The following is a 22,340-nucleotide window of genomic DNA, read 5'->3' as shown; positions in this document are numbered from 1 at the left end:
ATCTGAACTCCAGGCCTGGATTTCGGCTTCGTCCTCTGAAAGGAGTCATTGAAACCCCAGGTCAGCTGGAACATTCCTGCCGCTTACCTTTCAGCGCAGTTAACTGTGTGTGAGTACAGAGGATGTCCACTTGGTTTCGGTTTTCTAATACACAAACACGTCATTGTACAGCGAACGGCAACATGCTCTCAGTGATCTGAGGGCACATTGTTTCTGCTCCTGGGTTCTGTTCTACTTTTCACTCTGTGGTGATTAAGTTTCCTGTCCCTACAACAAACACCGCTCCGTGCACTGTGAGCATCCAAACAAGTGAGCGGCTGTTAACTTTTTAAAAACATAACACGGCATAATCAAGTCTTTCAGTGCAAACCCGTACAGCCTCTGCTCACACTAAATTTTTTTTCCCATTTATATATGGGAAACCACCAAGTAAAATATAATTTCATGTTTAACTCAGATTGAAAACTCTGAAAGTATAACTTAGTTATCAAGCTTGTTGATACAGGTTAATAAAAGCTTAATAAACTTCCCTGCCTTTTTATTAAGACTAATCAGATCTTTTTTTTTCTCTTTTTACGGCATTGACATTATGTATACAATAAATACAGTATACTGAAAAATGATTCACTCTTTGATGGGACCAATCACCTACATAAAAGAATCCCATCTTGTAAGACACAGGGGTGGGCAAAAGTAGGTTAGCAATAATAAATAATAATGCGAGAATAAACTCTGTTTTGCATACTCACAACTGTAAACCTACTTTTGCCCACCCCTGAATATCTTGGATATTGGCCACATTTCTTAAAAGCTTGTGCACTTCAGGTTTTCTCGGATTTGAGCATCGTGTGGTCCAGCAGTAGCCACTACTCGGAAAATTAGGTGAGCTCCACATTGCCCCCAGAAAGATAGCTACAAAAGTTGACAGGGCCTCACGTTCTTAAACCCTCACACGTCACAGATGCAAAGGCTGAAGGCCAGGGAGGGTAATGGACTTGCCCAGGCAGTTCTTGGTGCAAGAGTGATACTGGAACCCAGGGCTCCTAACCACAGGCCAGGCTGCCGTGGCGTGGCACCTCCCAGGCCAGCAAGCCACAGACGCTCCTGACATCCAAGCAGGAAGGGGTCTCCCCATCCTCCGGAAGGCAAACTCCAGGAGCCTTGTCTGGCAGCAACAACAGTAAGAACCAAGGCTTTGATCTCACTTATGCCTCAGCTCCCCATCCGTGGCAACCTCCAGAATAAGGATCGCGCCCAGCCGGTGTGGTTCAGTGGTTGCACAGCGACCTATGAACCAGGAGGTCCCCGTTAGATTCTGGTCAGAGCACATGCCTGGGATGCAAGTTCGATCCCCAGTAGGGGGGCGTGCAGGAGGCAGCTGACCAACGATTCTCTCTCATCATTGATGTTTCTATCTCTCTCTCCCTTCCTCTCTGAAATCAATAAAAAATACTAGTATATTTAAAAAAACAAAAACAAACAGAAAACAAAATAAGGATGAGGCTTCTCCGAATTTTGTCGCTTCTCTTCTGTTTTTCTCCCAAAGGATGAAGGCGCTGCTAATTTTTCTTCCTCCACCCATGCCTCTTCCTGGGTCTGTGCCTCAGAACCTCAGCGCCCTGATGCCAGGCCTGCCTCTGAGTAAGGCACCCTTAAAACCCTTCTGCACGTTACAGGCTTCTCACCCAGGCGGCTTCGTAATGGGACTGGGAAATAGATACCAAGGTGTGGCGATGTCCAGAGATGCTCTGGGTTTTGGCTGGTTTGTTAGTTTCTGTGACGTGTTCTCACATGTGTGAACACACAATGCTGGAGGCATTTTTTTTAATTGACCATTCAATTATAGTCACCCTTTTTATAAGGAAACCTCTAAATCTCTCTGGCATGCCTTTCCTTTGCTCAAGGTTCTGCCTGTTAAAATAGGGGTGTTCCCTGCAGGGTATTTTCCATGGCTTTCTGGCTCCGTCCCTACGACAGAGGCAACTCCCGGTCTGATTTGTAAGCGTAGCCTTCCCTTTGGAGAAATCTGTGCATCTGCCAAATGTAGTAAGACACTTAACAGCTAGCTCCTCTTGAAGCTCTCAAATTTCATAAACCAAATATGATTTTAAAACTACTACTTATAAAATACAACATAAATGAAAGTTCCTATTAGAAAAGTTTAACTTTTCAGTCACTGTTATGTCGCTGAAAATTTCCGAAACATCTTACAGTAAAATTTTTTTTAAAGGCCAATCTTTTCACATGCGGTGAGGGTACATTGTAAGTTTAGCATATAACACTTAAGTGTTATTAAGCACTTGCCATTTTTTAAAATATTGTTAGTAATTCATCTAGAACAGGTAGCTGGCTGTATCTCTATAAGCTTGCTTCTGAATGGCTTGTGAGTGAGTTTGTGCAAAAAGATCTCTCCCCACCGAGCCTGTACATGGCTCAAAGATAAGGGCTGTGTCCCCGACTTCTCCTTCCTTCCCTGCGACGATGCTAGGCCACAAAGGGAAAGGCTTCATGACAGAACGCATTTGTTCTGAAACCAAACCCTGCCTCTCCGCCCTCCGACACGCCCCATTTTACATGGGAATAACGCATACGCTGCCGGAAGGCACGGCTGCAGTACTTGATGCTCACCTGAACTGGCCACACGCCTGATCCTCTGAAAAGATAAGGTCCGCTCAGAACTGAGCGTTCTGCTGTTGCTAGCACACCTCAAGCAGGACGCAGAAGGGCCCACTTTGGCTTTCGGACCGGGTGCGATCCGCAAACTGGAGGCGTCGGGCTTGGGTGTATTCCTACCTGCGGGGGCTGCCGTTTTTGAAGCAGAGCCCTGTGAAGAAAATAGTTAAATGTGAGTTCAGATCACACCATCCCCATGCTACTCCCTGTGCTGTTAGCGGTGTGAACGAAACAATTCGTTTCTATGGCGCTGTCTTTTTAAATTTTTTTTAAATTTATTGGGAGGATATTGGTTAATAAAATTGAGTTTTTGGGCTGCAGATTTCAGACTCAAGACTACAGCATCAATTCTTCTCTCAATTTCCATCCTCCCAACCTTCTCTACATGTTTCAGACTTGTCAGCCCCCACAATCATGTGGCATAAGCCAGTTCCTTAAAATCAATATTCTATATCTATCTTTATATACATACATATATACATGTATCTTTATATATTCATACACACATATGTCTAGCTATACACACATAGACATATTGCTATAGACTGAATGTTTGCGCCCCCCCCCAAAAAAAAATCATAAATTGAATTCATAAATCTTCAATGTGATAGTATTTGGACGTGGGGCCTTTGAAAGTTGATGAAGTCTTGAAGGTGGAACCCTTATGAACGGGATTCATGCCCAAGAGAGACCCCAAAGCGCTCTCCTGCCGCCTCCTGCCATGTGAGGCTACAGGAGAGGACAGCTGTCTGTGAGGAAGCGGGCTCTCTCCAGACACCGAACCTGCTGGTGCCTTCATCTAGGACATCCCGGCCTCCAGAATGGTGAGAAATAAATGCTTGTCATCCATCTTTTTAAAAAGAACAATTTGTTTAAGCAGAGATGTCCGATGAATATTTAATTTTCATTTTTACCATGAAGAAACTAAAGCTCTTCAAGTTTACTCTTAAAATCATCATTATCTGCCTTCTGTCCCCATCAGTGAAACTGTTCCCAAGGTGACCAATGACCTTGCAGGCCTTCTCTGTGGCATCTGATGACAATGAGCCCATCTTTCCTAGATTTCTCGACACGGTTCTTCCTGGTTTTCTTTCCAGCTGTCTGCTTATTCCTTCTCTGGATTCTGTTCTTCTAAGCCTTTCATGGCTAGCCACCATGAGGGTCCTAAGTTGGTCCTGTTCTCTTCTCTCACCATCTACTCTCCCTAGATGGTTGTGTCCACTGTTTCAACCTCCTATATATTGTCATGTCCAAAGTCCACATGTCCAAGCAAGCAGTCTCTCTGGAATTTCTCAGAGACCTAGCTTCTATCTGCACCTGCCCACTTGGCATCCTTCAGGCACCTCTACCTAACAATGTGGACAATGATCATGTTGTTGTGGTTTACTGATCTACATCTAGTCCTTACAGCAGGGGTCCTCAAACTATGGCCCGCGGGCCACATGCAGCCCACCGAGGACATTGATCCGGCCCGCCGGGTGCCGCTGCCTGTCCTGCTTAGCAGCCGACTCGTCCCGGGCCCGCAGTGCGCATAGGAATTTGTTCATAGTTTTTTTTTTTTAACTATAGTCCGGCCCTCCAACGGTCTGAGGACAGTGAACTGGCCCCCTGTTTAAAAAGTTTGAGGACCCTTGCACAGGATGAAAACTACCATTTTAAGTTCGAAATGCATGCATCAACTCATTTAATCCTCATAACCCTACAAAGGTGGATACTTTCATCACATCCTATTTTACAAAAGAAGAACAGAAAGCAGTTTCTAAAAGTAAACTCACTTCACCCATTCATCTCAAAACATCAACATTCGCAGACACCCAACTTAAACAATAAACGCTTCTTCTAGGTGCTTCTTCCTTACTTCTTAAACCCCTCTCGATGGCATCCTCTTCCTTCTCCACCCACCTCGGAGCAGGCCTACATCATGTCTTGGCAGGATTACTGAAAACACGTCCTCAGGATCTTTCTGGTCTCACCAGCCCCCAGTTCATCTTGCACTCCACCGCTAAGGCAATCTCTCTAGAGTCCAAATTAGGTTCAGAGCGGCTTCCCTGTCTTCCAGGTAAAGTCAGCCTCCGCAACAAGGCAGGCCAAGCCCTTCGGACGTGTCAGCCCCTGCCTTCTTCTCCAGCTTACTGCTTATGGCTCTGCACTCCTGGCTCCCATCACACTCACTGCCTGGAGCCCCCTGCAGGAAGAGGCCCTGTTTCTTCGTCTTGGTGCATGCTATTCCCTACACTCAGAACGCCCTTCCAACACATACTTGCCCTTTAAGCTCCAGCTGGCGACTAACACAGTATCTCCCCAAGAAGCCTTTCATGACTACTCTCCCCATCACCACCACCCCATTCTGATCCCTGCGGCACAGCAGCCCATACATACTTAATACCCTTCTGGTTTATCTTCTAAAATTACCCACTGCAGCCCTAGCTGCTTTGGCTCAGTGGATAGAGCATCAGCCTGTGCACCCAAGGGTCCTGGGTTCGATTCTGGTCAAGGGCACGTACCTCAGTTGCAGGCTCCTCCCCGACCTGGGCCCTGCTCGGGGTGCGTGCAGGAGGCAACCAATCGATGTGCTTCTCCCACATAGATATTTCTCTCTCTTCCACTCACTCTAAAAATCAATGGAAAAATATCCCCGGGTGAGGATTAAAAATAAATAATAAATAAATAAGTAAAAATTACCCACTGCACTAAACACTACGATTGGCCAGGGGCTGTGCCTTTCTTTTCTATATCCCAACAGTCACCGTCCCATATAGCATGCAGCAGGCGCCCCATAAATGTTCCCGTTCTACATACAGCAGATGAGAGCCTGGGCCTTCCTCGGAGAGCCAATTCCAACATAAGCTGTCGCTTGTATCCTCCCTTTCCATCAAGGAAAACGCAGCCTCCGAGAGACCAAGTAACCGCCTGAGGTCACTCTGCCAGTGGATGATGGAGCTACAATTTGAAACCAGGTCTAACTCCAGAATCCTTGAACTGCATGTGAATCCTTTTTTGTTGCTGTTGTTTAAAATGGAACTATAAAGTCCTCTCCCCTCCTCCCCAAATATCTGAGAGTTGCTATAGAAAAAATACAGTTTTTTACTATAAGAATAAAATGGGTTTTATTTAATGTACCAGAACTCAAATTATGTTTGGGCTGCAAGAGCCCTCACTCATCACCTTGGGGTGGGGGGGGGGGGCGCTGGTCTCAAAAGATGACTGGCCCCAAGTCACATGAGCGATCAGAGGCAGAATCCAGAGTCCACCTGCTCACCGGAGAGACACCACTCCCGGAGCTGCTTCCTCACCAAGAGACCAGGTACTATTTCTATCTTGATACTGTGCCAGCATCCCTAGCCATTCCTAAACTGTGGTCCAATACATTTTAAAGTTCATTTAAAAAAAAAAAAACTTTTTCCCTATAGATAGAAAACAATCAGATGTGTCACTTCAAATAACTAATTACCCTAAAATAGTAAAGTAGCCTGTTCTTCTAAGTTTACTGTTATGCCCGAAGGAACATTAACACTCAATACAAAATACGAAGCTTCAGGAATTTCTTTTCCCCAACATGCAGGTTTCCAATTCACACTCAAAAATGTACCGGCAGGAGAAAGAATGACTGGCTAGTACAGTAACAACTGAAAGCAAATGTGCACCTCGCTCTGCAATGTGACTGACAATTAGTGGGTAACCCACTGCTAATACAGCCCTGAGTGTCCCCCACCATTCCCTGAAGCAGGCAAAAATCTTACTTACCGAAAACAGAGACCCATAGTCAAAGGTCTCATTCAAAACGTCCTTCTTGAGGTCTTGTTTTTCCAGAAGGGTCCCATTTTCCTGTTCTCCCTTCTCTTCAGGGCCAGTCCTATGGATGTTGGGCACATACGACATTTCCAAGCACTCCGGGCCTTCCATTGTCACCGAGAACAGGCCTCTGCACTTCTGGAGGAACGAAGCCACAGACCCAGGCTCACATGCCGAATTGGAAGAACTTGCCTTGTCAACATCTTCCCGATTGGATTTCAGGGCAGGTGCTGTTCTTGAAGCCTTGTGGGAAGTGTTTTTAGAATGAGTTGCAACATGCTCGGCCTGGCTTGTGATGAGTTTATTCAACTGCTGCTTCTGGGTCTTGTTAATTGGGGTTTCTGCTTTTGTGTCTGCGTTCAAGTCGGATCTCCGTGTTTTGCTCAGCACCGTCAACTGTCTCGAGGAAGAGACCGACGAGGGCGATGAGCAGGCACTGGTCAGCTGAGGTCTGGGTGTGACCTTGGACAAAGCAGGGTCGTGGGACTGCGATGCAGGTCTCGACATCACTTTGGCTTTGACATTCTTGAAGTTAGGTCTTGGGTAACTGATGATTTTGTTCTTTCTGACTTTGCTGCCTATCGGGGTATTTGCTTTGGTTGTTGGCTTTCCTAGGTTCGGTTTAGAGAGCTCTCGGTGACTCTTCTCCAGGTTACTACATTTCTCCGTCACCTCGACGGGGGAAACAAAAAAGGTTGCATTCAGGGGCTTGGGGACTGGCGTGGACATGCAAATGGTGTCATTTGCACTGATGACCATGTCATTTTCATCCCAAGTCAGTTCAAGCGAATGTCCAGGGGGGCTACTTGGGACCAGTTCTATGGTATGATTTTGGATCTCCAGGTCCTCTTCATGGGGGGCCATCTGTGTGTGTTTGGCCCCGGTGACATTGGGTTCAGGGCGCAGCACTGGGGCTGTGCTGTTATCAAAAGCTGGCACCAGGCAAGGGCATTCGTCATCGATAAGACAATCAGACACTGTTTCTCCCAGGTTTTGGCCCATTTCCTTTGGCCCATGTGAGCTCGCTGAATGTGTCTCACTATGTGGTTCATCGTTAGATAAACAAAAGAACTCCTTTACTGCAGACCCGCTGGGAACGTCCATGCCATCAGAAACTGGTGTCAGAACGTGTATCTCTTTTTCTCCAACTAGTCTTTGCTGTGGCCCATCTGTGTACTCACTGGTGACATTTCCTGAAGAATACGGACAGGCATTTCCAACATCTGGAACAAAGGCATCAGTTTGCATCAGCACCTCGGAAAACGCTGTGCCCGCAGCACCCTGGGCCTCTGAGGCTGTGGCCGCAGGGCTGTGAAAGACGCCTCTGTCATAGCTCGTCTCTGTCACGTGTGTCTTATCAGAATGGGAAGCCGGGCGAACGGAACAGGACAGAGATGTATTTCCACTTCTCATGCCAGTTGGTTGCAGGCTCCCAGAGGCGTGCAAAGACTGGCTCTTTCCCACGGCGTGGTGTTTTGCAAAGGTGCAGTTAGCGTTATCCACTCCCATGTCAAAGGTCTGGTTTAGCTCCCAGGCAGCTGGGCGGTCTGCACAGCCCCAGTCGCCCTCTTCGGGTTTCCGTGCAAAAGGCGGAGCTGTCTCATCACTCTGGCCCTGAGGGGACTGCAGGGAACGACGGCTGCTACGCGGGTACCTGGGCTCCCCTGCGCCTACAGCGTGTGCGGGACCAGAGAAATCACGTGGAGGCTTTCGGTGACCAAGGTCTTCCACACACTGAGGGCTTAAGGCCATGTTTTCACCAACGTCCGCGGCAGCGGCGGCTTCACAGTCCACCACCATGTCGTCTGGGTTGGCAGAATGCCAACAGCCCGCTGCACAGCGCTGCGGTGGTAGTGGTTTGGGGTGGTATGCATAAGTGTTTCCATTTTTGTCGCTGACAAATAAGAACTGCAGGTCGTCTTCCGGCTTGTCTCCTGAACTAAATTCATTCATCCTGAACGTGAACTCAAAACCTCTGCCACTTTAGTTCTCTTTTAAATCCTTTCCAAGGAGAGGGAAGGAAAAATGGTCCATCTTCGATGTTCTTCTCAGCACAGTTGAGAGTTTCTTAGTCTGAGATGTTTTGAAGCGGTTCCCTGGAAGAAATAGAATATTTAACTCACGGAAATGTTAGAAAAATGAACAAGTCACCACTTGATTCATCTCAGTCGCTTTGTTTTTTACGTTTAGAGCTTACGACTATGGGTGCGGGTAATTCAGGTATCGTTAGCTAAAGTATCACCCCTTTTCAAAATGCTTTTCCATTTGAGGGCACGGGGCCCGTGGAAGGCAGACACTGCCACTGTTGCCCCGGCGACTGACTTCACATCATAGATGCCTCCTCTCAACTCTCAGTGACTCTTACTCGTCACAAGAGAGAAGAAACAGGAATCTAATAACAGTTTCCTTCTTGTTGGTTGAAAGAGTGAGCATTGGTCCTAATTTGTCTGGGACAGTCCCAATTTATGCCTGTGGTCCCAACGTAATTAGTAATGATGCCCTTTTCACTTTTCAGAAGGTTCCCTGTGTTTCCCTGGAGGGTGATCGCCAGGCAGACCTGGCAGGCACCGCCAAGGAACTGAAGATGAGTGATGATTTGCAAGCATGTCAAACTCGCGGCAGTTTGACATGCTTGATAGGGAGTTGGCACTCTCTTTTCCCCATTTTCATTCTCTACCTCAAACTCATCCCATTTCAAAGTTGAAAAAAAAGTTGATTTTTTTAAATTTTTTAAAAATTGATTTCAGAGAGAGGAAGGGAGAGAGAGAGAATTAGAAACATCAATAATGAGAGGGAGAAAAAAAAAACCAAGATGGCGGCATAGGTAAGCACCTAAACTGCTGCCTCGCACAACAATTTCAAAACTACAACTAAAAGACAGAACGGACACCATCCAGAACCACAGGAAAGCTGGCTGAGTGAAAATTCTACAACTAGAAGGAAAGAGAAAAGCTCACAGAGAATCGGAGGTACGGCAAAGGGTCTTTGTGCGCGCAGAGAGGAAGGGCGGCTGAGAGCCTGGCTGACTTTCTCTGGCGGAAGGGGGAAGGAAGCCCCCGACCGCACTGAACCCCAGTTCTGACTGCACTGAACCCCAGTTCCAGGCGAGCCCCTGGGGACCCATGCTCTTACGGGGGGGAGTCTGGACTCTCGGGCGGAGACTCTGGAGCCGGGGAAGGCAGAGGTCTGAAGGTGTGCGCGTGCCAGTGCGCACAAAGGCTGCGGAGGTTGCCAAAGGCTTTCCCTAGTGGAAGGGAGTCAGAGGCTCCTGACTGCACTGAGCCCCAGTTCTGACTGCACTGGACCCCAGTTCCAGGCGAGCCCCTGGGGACCCACGCTCTTGTGGGGGGAGTCTGGACTCTCAGGCGGAGACTCTGGAGCCGGGGAAGGCAGAGGTCTGAAGGCGCGTTCGCGCAAGGGCAAGGCTGACGGGAAGCCAAGACTGTCTGCTCCGCCCTGAGACTCCACCCCATCCAAGCTGAGCACAGAGGCTATTGCAATTTGGCAAGTCTAATCCTATAAGGCTGTCTCCAGCACCGAACTTCTCCCAGCATAGACACAGCTGATCCTTACAGCCAACTGGCCTGGAGGTCAATTCCTCCCAGTGATACCAACAACAATCAAGACTTCATTACAACAAGGCTGTACACACAGTCCACAAAGGGGTGCACCAAGAGTGTCCACCTCAGGTTAACTGGGGAGGCCGACCCACTGGGCCATATAGGAAACCTAGCACACAAATCTACCCTACCAACTCAGGGAAGCAGTGAAAATGCGGCGTGAGAGAAACAGAACACAAACGAAAGAAATGGAGGAAAACAAACCACTGGATATAGAATTCAAAACCACAGTTATAAGGCTTTTCAAGAATATCCTAGAAAAGGCCGATAAATATAACAAGACCCTCGAAGATATGAAAAAGGACCAACTAGAAATTAAACATACACTGACTGAAATAAAAAATATTATACAGAGACCCCAAAACAGACTAGAGGAACACAAGAATCAAGTCAAAGAATTGAAATACCAAGAAGCAAAAAACACTCAACCGAAAAAGCAAAAAGAAAAAAAAAAATCCAAAAAGTTGAAGATAGTGTAAGAAGACTCTGGGACAACTTTAAGCGTACCAACATCAGAATTATGGGGGTGCCAGAAGAAGAGAGAGAGCAAGATGCTGAAAACCTATTTGAAGAAATAATGACCGAAAACTTCCCCCACCTGGTGAAAGAAATAGACTTACAAGTCCAGGAAGCGCACAGAACCCCAAACAAAAGGAATCCAAAGAGGACCACACCAAGACACATCATAATTAAAATGCCAAGAGCAAAAGACAAAGAGAGAATATTAAAAGCAGCAAGAGAAAAACAGTTAGTTACCTACAAGGGAGCACCCATACGACTGTCAGCTGATTTCTCAACAGAAACTATGCAGGCCAGACGGGAGTGGCAAGAAATTTTCAATGTGATGAATAGCAAGAACCTACAACCAAGATTACTCTACCCAGCAAAGCTATCATTCAGAATTGAAGGGCAGACAAAGAGCTTCACAGATAAGAAAAAGCTAAAGGAGTTCATCACCACCAAACCAGTATTATATGAAATGCTGAAAGGTATTCTGAAAGAAGAGGAAGAAGAAAAAAGTAAAGATAAAAATTATGAACAACAAATACATATCTATCAACAAGTGAACCTAAAAATCAAATGAATTAAAAACCTGAGGAACAGAATAATCTGGTGAATATAATAGAATCAGGGGCATAGAAAGGGAGTGGACTGATAATTCTCAGGGGGAGAGGGGTTTGGGGGGTTCAGAAAGAGACTGGACAAAAATCATACACCTATGGATGAGGACAGTGGCGGGGAGGTAAGGGCAGAAGGTGGGGTGGGAACCGGGTGGAGGAGAGCTATGGGGGGAAAAAGGAGAAACAATTGTAATAATCTGAATAAAGATTTATTAAAAAATAATAATAAAAATAAATAAATAAATAAAACACCATAAGTGCAAAAAATAATAAATAAATAAAAAATAATGAGAGGGAATCATTGATCAGCTGCCTTCTACACACTCCTTACTGGAGATTGAGCTCGCAACCCAAGCATGTGCCCTGACCAGGAATTGAACCAGTGACCGTTTGGTGCATGGGAGAACGCTCACCCACTGAGCCACACCAGCCAGGCAAAAATTGTTGATTCTTAATAGTTAAATAGGTACTCTACTGGAAGTTCCTAAAAATGTTAAATAGAGTTACTGCATGACACACCAACTCTACTCTCAAGTATCTAGTAAAGAGAAATGAAAACAAATGTCCACACAAAAACTTATACAGGAATGAGCATGATTTTGAATAGAAGTATCTATACTAATAAAAGGGTAATATGCTAAGTAGACTGGACATCTTCCGGGTGACCTTCCGGACATCCTTCCGGATAAAGCCACGGTGGTGGGGCCGAGGCAGAGGCAGTTAGGGGCGATCAGGCCGGCAGGGGAGAGCAGTTAGGGGCGATCAGGCTGGCAGGGGAGCAGTTAGGGGCATCAAGCAGGCAGGCAGAGAGGTTAGGGGCAATCAAGCAGGCAGGCTGGTGAGCGGTTAGGAGCCAGCAGTCCCGGATTGTGAGAGGGATGTCTGATTGCTGGTTTAGGCCCAATCCTGCAGGTACTGGGCCTAAACCAGCAGTCAGACATCCCCCGAGGGGTCCCGGATTGGAGAGGGTGCAGGCTGGGCTGAGGGACACCCTCCCCCATGCACAAATTTCGTGCACTGGGCCTCTAATTATTCATAATAGCCAAAAAGTAAAAGCAACCCAAATGTCCCTTACTTGGTAAACAGATAACAACACGCTATATACCTTACAACTGATATATTCTTCAGCAACAGGAAGGAATAAAATATGGATTCATACAACATGGATATAATGCTACAACTTAAAACATTATAGTTAATAAAAGAAGCCAATCAAAAGACTACATAGTATGTGGTACCATTTACATGAAGTGCCCAGAACAGACAAGTCTGTAGAGACAGAAAGTCGATTAGTGGTTCTCTAGGGCTATTTTGTTTGTTAGTTCATTTTGTTCATTAGGTCCCACATCTCAGTGAAGTCATATGGTACATACTTGTCTCAGGCACTACATTTAAGAAGGATGAGGAACAGTGCCCCACTGAAGCCTGAAATAAGGAGAAAAGTTGATAATACTGACCCTGCCTTTATTTTAAACTTTTAGTTTTTGTTCATACTGGATTTTTTGCCTTAATGCCAATTTTTAAAAATAATTCACTAAATATATCTCGATCACTGAGGTTTTAGGAGGCACCCCTTAAATTCCCAACTTGAGGCGAGTACCTCACTCTCCTACCCTCGTCCCAGCCCTGCCCACAGAGGGCAAAAGCTCTCTGCTGCCCCCGAGGAGCAGGCCCTGTCCCCACAGTGGAAGGGGGTCGGGGCGGTGGCCTGGTAGGGCCCTGTTCTGCACTACAGTGACAAAGTGAGTCAGTCTCTGTCCCTCAAACTAGCTCTTGTCTAAAATTCACCTGTCATTATAGATGAAGTCCTATCATCATAATTCATCTATAATTTCATCTATGACAATCTGCCCACTTACTCTTTTTCTTATTTCTCAAATGGTTCCTAACCAGAGAGAGGAAGAAGGAAGGAAGGATATTCAAAGAGTGAACGAGCAATCCTGACCATATCCTGGCTGCAGCCCTGGAGCAGGGTCCGGGAGGCCAGTCCCTGGGGAGCCAGGCATGTCCCCTTCGGTTCCTGGATGCTGGAGAGGTCCAAGGACTCACCCAGAAAAGGCTGCGGTGGCTGATGAACCCCAAGAAGCACACAGGGCTTTGGGCAACAGTCATTCACCTACCACAGCAGGAGACCATCTGTACTTTCACAATCAGCCACTCGGAATAGCAGTCTTGAAACGGGGATATTATTTATGGAGCCCTCTCCAAACTGTAAATATGTTACCTAGGCAACGCGCCATGAGAAATAAACAAGGAGTCAAGTTTATGGGAGCAAACCACACGTGGGGTAACTGGGGCTTCTGTCCCGGGGGCAAGGCGAATGGCGCTTCGGTTCAGGGTACACGCCAAATGTTTTTCTCACTTTGGTGGTTTGCAGCCTAAATCCTCTTTTAACCTGAGTGGAACACTGCTTTGCCCACAGGTTAAGTGTTTCCACCGGAGGAGGACGGCACAGGTAACTTCAAGGAAACAAGGCCTGGGCTGTGTGCCTGAAACAAAGCCGTCTGGGCCGTGGCACTGGACAGGCTTTGAGCAGGCAGCCTCCAGGTGCAGGCCACACAGCTAGACCTCGAACGACCGCTGGCAGTTGCACCCAGGCACCAGCAAGGCCGCAGAGAAGGGCAGCAGGCGCCAGGGAGCACAGCTGCAGCCTCAGGGAACGGGGTGGACTCAGGCCCTTTTACTCAGTGGGGGGCAACGTAATATTTACTGCTCTAAAGTGGCCCCGCAGAAGGCTCCTGTGTGTCCTGTAGAAAACTAGAGTATTTCCAGCTTTAAACTGTTAATAATAGGTCCGGTGGGCAGTGCTGGATGGGATTCCCCCAATTCCATCGCGCATTAGAAGACAAGGAGGAAATGATGGCTGGGGTAGGCTGGAACCCATGTGGTTCTTCCAGTCTCAAGAGTCAACCCTCCTCACACACATGCGCACGCACACATACACACACGTGCACTCTCTCTCTCCCTCTAGGGTTTCCAATTAGGGTTTGATTGGATAATTAAATATTAGGGATAAATATTCCCCGGGAGGCGGGTTTCTTAGACTTAAGTAATTGTAGAGCGAGAGGCAGGAGCAGCAGCTGTAGGTGCACACCCTGAAAATGCCCGAGAGAGAGAGAGAGAGAGAGAGAGAGAGAGAGAGAGAGAGAGAGAGAGAAATAGAGAGAGAGAGAGATAGAGAGAGAGAGAGAGAGACCCGAGGATGTGTCCTAGGCTGGGGCCCACCTGGTGCAGCAGGACAGTCTTTGGAAACACGAAACACTGTTCCAGAAATTGGGTTCTAAGAATGTAATTTTCCCTGCATTACTATTTCAGGATGAAGGGAATGGCTTGTTTTCAAACTGTGGTGGTTGCAGGGAGGGGGGAAGAGGCAGTTCTGTGATCATCTGTGTCCTCTGCACACAGTGGGTGCTGAAGTAGCACAGCTGAACTAAGGATTGGCAGTAGCTCCAGTCTTCCCCCTCCCCTTTATCCATGGGTGGGGGGTACGTTCCTCGACCCCCAAGGATGCTGAAACCATGAATAGTACTGAATCCTGTACATACTATGCATTTTCCTGTACATACATACATAACCATTTAGGCACAGTAAGAGGTTAGCGACAGTAACTAATAAAATAGAGTGATTATAACAATACACTGTAATAAAAGTTATGTGAAAGTGGTCTCGCTCCGATGACTGAAATGTCTATAGCGTGGAGACACTGGACAAAAAAAGCATGATTCAGTCTCGGGTGGACAGAGCAGGATGGCTCAGTATTTCATCATGCTACTCAGAATGGCATAAAATTTTAAAGTTACGAATTGGGTTTTTTTCTGGAATTTTCTAATATAACTAGTGGCCCGGTGCATGAAATTTGTGCATGGGGCATTGTACCTCAGCCTGGCCTGCATCCTCTCCAATCTGGGACACCTCAGGGGATGTCAGACTGCTGGTTTAGGCCTGATAGCTCACCTGGCTGCCTGCCTGATTGCCCCTAACCACTCTGCCTGCTGGCCTGATCGCCCCCACTGCCCCCACCCGCCAGCCTGCTTGCCGCCAACTGCCCCCCTCTGCCGGCCTGCTCACCCCCAACTTCCCCCACCTACTGGCCTGCTCACCCCCAACTTCCCCCTCTGCCAGTCTGCTGGCCCCCAACTGCCTCTACCTGCCGGCCTGCTTGCCCCCAACTGCCGGCCTGCTTGCCCCCAACTGCCCCTCCCTGCCGGCCTGCTCTCCCTCAACTGCCCGCCCCCCTGCCAGCCTGCTTGCCCCCCAACTGCCCACCCCTGCCGGCCTGATCACCCCCAACTGCCCCCAACCCCCCGCTGGCCTGATCACCCTAACCGCCTATGCCTTGGCCCTGCCACCATGGCTTTGTCTGGAAGGACGTCCGGAAGGTCTCTTGGAAGGTCTCCCGGTCTAATTAGCATATTACCCTTTTATTAGTATAGATATTTTCAGACTGTGGTTAAGCACAGGTAACAGACCACGGAAACCAAAACTTCAAATGAAGAGGGGCTACCCTACAAATGCATTCGTAGAAAATTAGTGCATTCTTCAAGTCCTCTTATGGATTGGTAGCCTGGAATTCAGGACACGGTTTCCATTATTGAAAAAAAAATACACATAAACAATTGTTAGGTTCCCAGACAGCCAACCGGTGACATATGAACCCGTAATAGAGCCCAACTGTTGCCCAATAATACTGCTATTTCCCCCAGAATTATGCCAAATACAGCCAGCGTCACACACGTGGCCCTAGATGTCAGAAACACATGTCCTCTGCCATAGGCACAGCCTCTACATAAGTAAATCTCTCTCTTCTAAGGGCAGAGTGCAGACAGTAATTACTCTTCACCCGACCATTCAAAGAGAGTGATGTCTTGCTCTATGTTTCCCAGATGGCGAGAGCGTCTGCATCCTCGCTCTGCCGGCCCACGCCTGCAGCCCAGTTGTGCACGCAGTGACAAGAGCAATCACATTCCCTCCAGATTTCTCACTCCCTACTTGCAGAGACAGCAGAAGTTAACATAGTCCTTCATTTCAAGAATGAGCAGCAGTGGAAAAAATTATTTGAGGTGAAGATCTTGGTATAAATACAAAAGTGTCTTTACCTGGGGAGAAGCCTACATAGGTAGCAACTAACAACAGATCAAATGCTCAGCAGTACTGGGAACAATGGAAAAGAGGTTTGCCTTTTATTATTCATCTCACGCGAGTCTGGAATCTTAAACTCTACAGAGGTAAAGTCCCTGGAGCGTAGCATGAGCACTTGCTATCGACCCCTCAGGTTAGGGTCAGCTTGGCTGCAATAATAAACAGCCCCAAGCCCTGGCTGGGGGGCTCAGTTGGTTAGGGCACCGAAGGGTCACAGGTTCCATTCCTGGTCAGGGCACACATCTAGGTTATGGGTTCCGTCCCTGGTCGAGGCGTGTATGGGAGGCAACCAATCGAAGTTTCTCTCTCACACCAATGTTTCCCTCTCTCTCTAGATCAATGAAAAGTATATCCTTAGTGAGAATTTTAAAATAAAATAAACACCCCCAGGGGTGTTGGCAGGGAACCCGGCTCATATTCCTGGTCAACCAGGGACCCAGGTTGACTGAGGCTTCATCGCAACAAAAATGTCCAGTCAGCAGACTTTGGGACAGGACCACAGCAAAGCTTCCACTCGCTCTTAGCGTTCCTGCCTAAAAGTGACACACATCTTCTGCTCACATTCCAGCAAGGCAGGCACAAGTGAGAGAACCGGAAATATCTGTGCAAAGCACGAAGGTAGTCAGGGGAGAATTTATTTCCATTATGCATTAATTTACCAACATTCAGTATAGAGTGCACTGCATCAAATTATGCACCTTCCCTGAAACTGGCATGCCTGACACTAAACCTCCTCTGTCCAAATTACACCATTTCAGTCGATATCATTTATCAGTGAGTCCCAGCTTTCAGGAAAAGAAAAAGGGAAAAAAGGTGAGGCATAGTGAAGGCTTCTGTCTGTCACCACTATCTCATTGTTCTCCAAATGTAAGGTGCTTTTAATGACCAGTAACTGTGGCAGAGACTCGCTGGCCACCAAATTCATTTCCATTTTCTTTTTCCTCTCTCTCTCTCTCTTTTTCCTTTTCTAAATAAAACTGAAAGCACATTCTATTCACAAAAACAAATCTGTATCAGTGCAATTTAAAGAACACGATCAGAAACTTGGCAGCTAATAGATAATTGAATGTCTGCCGAGTACCACATGCCGTACGCCCAGTGTACAAGTAGTCACCATCCTGCTGATTAGACACTGAAGAAATGGGGAACTGTTTCCCTCCCACCCATCCCAAGAGCCACAGACAAGTCCCATTCCTCCAGATCTCTTCCTGTTGCCCCTCCATAATAAATGAAAACGACCTGCCCGCTGCGTGTCACTGTGATATTTTAGAAGAGCCACATCATCACAACCAACAGCGGCCTAAATATGACTGTTCTGCACAATAGTCTAATGACCGCTGTGCCCTACACCTGGATGGCAAGCAGCCCATATGGCAGCAGAAAGGCAGAGGGCCAGTAAAGATGTCTCCAGGAAAAACACGAGAACTAATAAACATTGAAAGCTTTAACCAACTGAGAAATTGAACTGAGGAAATCTGAGCATTCTTTTGGAGAATCAGAGCTGTTTCTGTCAGATATTCAAAGAAAACAAAGTGAACGGGTCGGGGAGAGTAGGGGAGTAGTTGTACAAGAAAGGAAACATCATTCTAGTACACTCGGTCACAGAGACACTATCCACATACCCATATTTTGTTTAAAAGATGGAAGTAAATAAAAGAAATAATGAAGAGAGTAAATGGGATTGCCTCAGAGAATAGACAATGGGCTGTTCTGTTATATAATCTTTTTATTAGCCATTACTTGTCTTCTTAAACTCTGAGCACATGATAAGAATTAAAGAATTATGTAAAAGGATTATTTTGAATCTTTATCATCTACCCAGTTTGCTCCTTCAATATGAATCCCTCTAGTTCCTTTTGAAATTCTCAACAGCTTAGTGAAACTACAGATTCCACGAACCGACTGGTAGACTTGAGCTGCCAGTGGCCGTTTTCTGAACCTGAGACTAGTGAATTATTCAGTGGCTGCTCTACACCATGCATCCCGATTGGCTACTGGAACCTGCTCATTTTAAGCCAGTATTCATGCCTCCACATTTTTCTGCTATTACCTCTAGCCACTTTCCGGGATACTTATGGACCATCAAGGTCAATTGTCAAATTCTGCTCTAATTATATGTCAAAGCCAGGAGGCTGTCTTGTAAAACACATTCTAATATCAGAAACATTATAATGTGAAAATACGTGTGTTTTAGAAATGATGAAATACAGCAATTTATTAAAACAGAGCTCAACACTTCAAAGTCATGGACTCTCAGAGTTAGAAGTAGCCTTAAAAATAATCAACAGAATCTTAACACTAATCTGACACTTAAATCTTCTGAGACTATAATTAGTCAAATGTCTGCCCAACCCAGAGGATGTAGCATGGTTCTAGGCAATTCCCACTACCTTGTCTAGACATTCCCTGTCCAAAGTCATAAAGCATACGACAGTATGGGGGATTCCAAGTCTAGCCACAGGAGACAGAAAACCTCAGATAAGTGGCAAAAAACAAACAAACAAGATAAAAGTTTAGTTCTGTCTCATGGGAAAGGTTGTCCAGGATTAAGGAACCAGCTATCAGGGACCCAGGCTCCACTTTTCTCATTCCTCTGCTCTGCGTGACCTCAACCTATGGCCCCAAATAGAATGATCTGTGTTTCATTTAAGGGGTAGAAGAAGGGTGAGGAGGCAACAAGTGTGGAAGCTACCTCCACCTAACACCACATGCCAATGGCTACAGCTCAATCACATGGCCACACCTCCTTACACAGCATGCTGGGAAATGGAAACCAATACAGGCTACCGTACCCAGCTAAAATTTCTTAAACCATACAGAGGGGGACAACAGAGCCTGAGGGACAAAGAGCCATCTCCGCCACACTTATCGCAGACCCAGTGGCCTACGCCAGTGGTCGGCAAACTCATTAGTCAACAGAGCTAAATATCAACAGTACAACGATTGAAATTTCTTTTGAGAGTCAAATTTTTTAAACTTAAACTTCTTCTAACGCCACTTCTTCAAAATAGACTCGCCCAGGCCGTGGTATTTTGTGGTACAGCCACACTCAAGGGGCCAAAGAGTAGCATGTGGCTCACGAGCCGCAGTTTGCCGACCACTGCCCTACGCGATAGGGCATTGCTCTTCACTAAAAAGAGTCTAGGTTTGTACTTAGACCTCCATGGTTATCGATTACATTTCAATGGAGATTTTTCTAGAAACCAGCTTTAAACTCATATTCACTCTGAAGGTACTTTGCTAGACTCAGGGGGAAAGATCTTTAGGAGAGAAGGTCCTTTCACAGTTTTCACATAGATGTCACAGTTATGACAACTCTAGCAGTGGGCCTGTAGGCCCTAAAGAGGAATCCGGATCCCTTTGAACCATTTTGACATAACAGAAAATTTTAGTTTCTTTTCATAAAGATGGTCCATCAAGCTGATTTCCAGTCTGGCTTTGCTCTGCAGTGATTACAAGTCCTTGAATGGTTCCCTCACGTGTGATTAATGGCAGCTGTGCTTACGGATCTTGGACTAAAATTTGTAATCCAATCCAAAACTGCAGACTGATAAAATCTCAAAACAAAGACAATCTGAGATACTCTCTGAAACATGTATGTGGTGTCTACCATGTGCTGGGCACAGGTAGGTTCTGGGGCTGCTACAGACTGGATGAGAATCAGTTGTGCAGAATGTATGACTGGCAATGAGATAAGGGCTGGACTATTAGAGCTGAAGGAATGAGCAGACCATACCTGAGAGAAGATTTACAATTGCTTAGGGGAGTCAGGGGTAAATCAAGTAGAAATGGAAGGACAGGCATCTGGCCAGCGTGGTTCAGTGGTAAAGCATGAACCTATGAACCAAGAGGTCATGGTTGGATTCCCAGTCAGGACATATGCCCAGGTTGTGGGCTCGATCCCCAGTGTGGGGCGGGCAGGAGGCAGCCAATCAATGATTCCCTCTCATCATTGAAGTTTCTCTCTCTCTATCCTTCTCCCTTCTTCTCTGAAATCAATAAAAAAGGGATAGGCAATGCAGCCAGAAGCAATCACTCTGGCTCCTAAGTGTGAAGGGACTGGCATGGGCGGAGACAGTTAAGTAGCACAAAGCGGCCACAGGTGGGATGAAGGGCAGCAGTCGGTAGGCTCAGGAGTTGGTCTTCTATTCTGGGGCCAATGCGAGCCTGTCAGAGCTGAGAGGATGGATGTAACACTGGTTTGGCTGCCTGTGGCAGGTGAGGGAAGATGGACGGCAGGAAACTGCAGATGGATCCGAACTGCCCCAGCGGTGTGGAGAGGGAAGAAGACAAAGCCAGACAAAGCTCAGAGGCTCAGCCTGGCCTAGCCAGTGTGCTCAGCGGTTGGAGCACTGGTTGCAGGCTCAACCCTCCAGCCCCGGTTGGAGCAAGTGCAGGAAACAACCAATCGATGTCTCTCTCTCACACTGATCACTGATTGATGTTTCTCTCTCTCTCTCTCTCTCTCTCCCTCCCTCCCTCCCTCCTTTCATCCCTTCCACTCTGTCTAAAAATCAATGGAAAAAAATATCCTCCGGTGAGAATTAACAACAAAATCACACACACACACATACACACACACACACACACACACACACACACACACACACACGGCTCAGCTCTGTGTCATCTGCATGGCACAGTGGAGAGCTTGCCCACGGTGAGTGCTGGAGACATGACTATTGAACTAAACTTCCTTTTAAGAGACTATTTTGCTCACATTAACATTCCCAGAAGGAAGTGCAGCAGATAGTACAGAGGAAAGGTGCATAAATAATCACATACTAGGTAAATACAGAAAGGATTTAAGCTTTTAATATAAATTTTAAGAGTTTTACTATATTTTCTCTGTTTTAAATAAACTAACAGGAGTAGGCTACTAATTCTGGGTGCACTAGGTGCTAAAACAACAAAATATAAAGGAGATGTTCAAAGGACGAATAAGAGATGTGGGTTAAAATAAATAATGTATTAAGCAAAGAAACAAATACTATGTAGTTGGATCATCTAAGGAAAAATAACTCATTTGTTTCTAAAACATACAAAAGAGTTTTTAAGTGAAGATACTACTCAATAATGAACCCTTTCAGAGAAACTTTGCTTATGCCATGGTAAAACAATTAAAACAAGTACCTCAACAAAATACATCACCACCTTTCCCTATCCACCCCTAAAACCACATGAGGTTTGTATTTAAAATATCTTTAAGACCCAGCACTTCATTAATTAGAATATTTTTCTAGGAATAACCAAGTATTCCCAAGTTTCCTAAAAGTAGTAGAAGCCCCTCCCCTCAAAAACAAAGAAACCCTAGTTACTACAAGACTATCAGCAGATAGTAGAAAATGTATCCCAAACTGATCTAAAACACCAGAAAATTTTTTTAAATGATCCAAAGGAAAATATCTATTTTTATACTAATGAAGATTAAATAATTAACCTATATTCTATTTAAACTTCATGGATAAATAACATTTTTTAAGCTATGGGTGCATTTTAATGAGAATGGGCATCTGAAAACTAACTTAATCTGTTGCTAATAGAGCACAATGGGTCTTTCCTGGATAGCTCACATATGCCACTTAAAGCCTTCTGGGGATATGAAGGTGGGCACTGGGCTGATCCGTAAGGACACCAGTGCCTCGCTGAACTCTGCTAGGAGATTCAACACAAAGCCACTTAACCGACCTACTGAAATTCAAGAATTCTTATTCCTGGACTTCATTCCAAAAATATTCTTTTATTCCAAGATTTTCTGGCTTAAGAATTTCCTAAAACCTCAAAACCAGCCTATGGAAGACCCCACACATCACAAATTCTTAAAACTGCATTCCTAAAACCTTAGTAATTTTACTTCATAGTTTCAACGTTTTTCCTTTACAAATGAGTATGTTTCAGGATAGCCTATATTCTTTAAACGTATCATAAAACAGCAGAAATAACAAGGTTGTGTTCCCCTAATCTTCACATCTTGTTACTAAGACAGTGTGAAAGC

General features: G+C 46.0%; 1 protein-coding gene across 1 annotated transcript in view; it reads right to left on the bottom strand.

The window, feature by feature from the left end:
• Positions 1-22,340, bottom strand: part of MTUS1 (microtubule associated scaffold protein 1) — a gene marked incomplete at its 5' end in the record, with an annotated part of 144,534 nt that overhangs the window by 90,592 nt on the left and 31,602 nt on the right. The window contains 2 exons of the mRNA XM_080661403.1: positions 2,629-2,824; positions 6,418-8,561. Of these exons, the coding sequence (XP_080517529.1) occupies positions 2,629-2,824; positions 6,418-8,418 (2,197 nt within the window). The remainder of the gene's footprint in view (positions 1-2,628; positions 2,825-6,417; positions 8,562-22,340) is intronic.

The sequence above is a fragment of the Plecotus auritus genome, assembly GCF_963455305.1.
Source record: "Plecotus auritus genome assembly, chromosome: 3".
NCBI lineage: Eukaryota > Metazoa > Chordata > Mammalia > Chiroptera > Vespertilionidae > Plecotus > Plecotus auritus.
The sequence above is the reverse complement of the archived record's forward strand: the minus strand, read 5'-3'. Positions and strand labels throughout refer to the sequence as shown.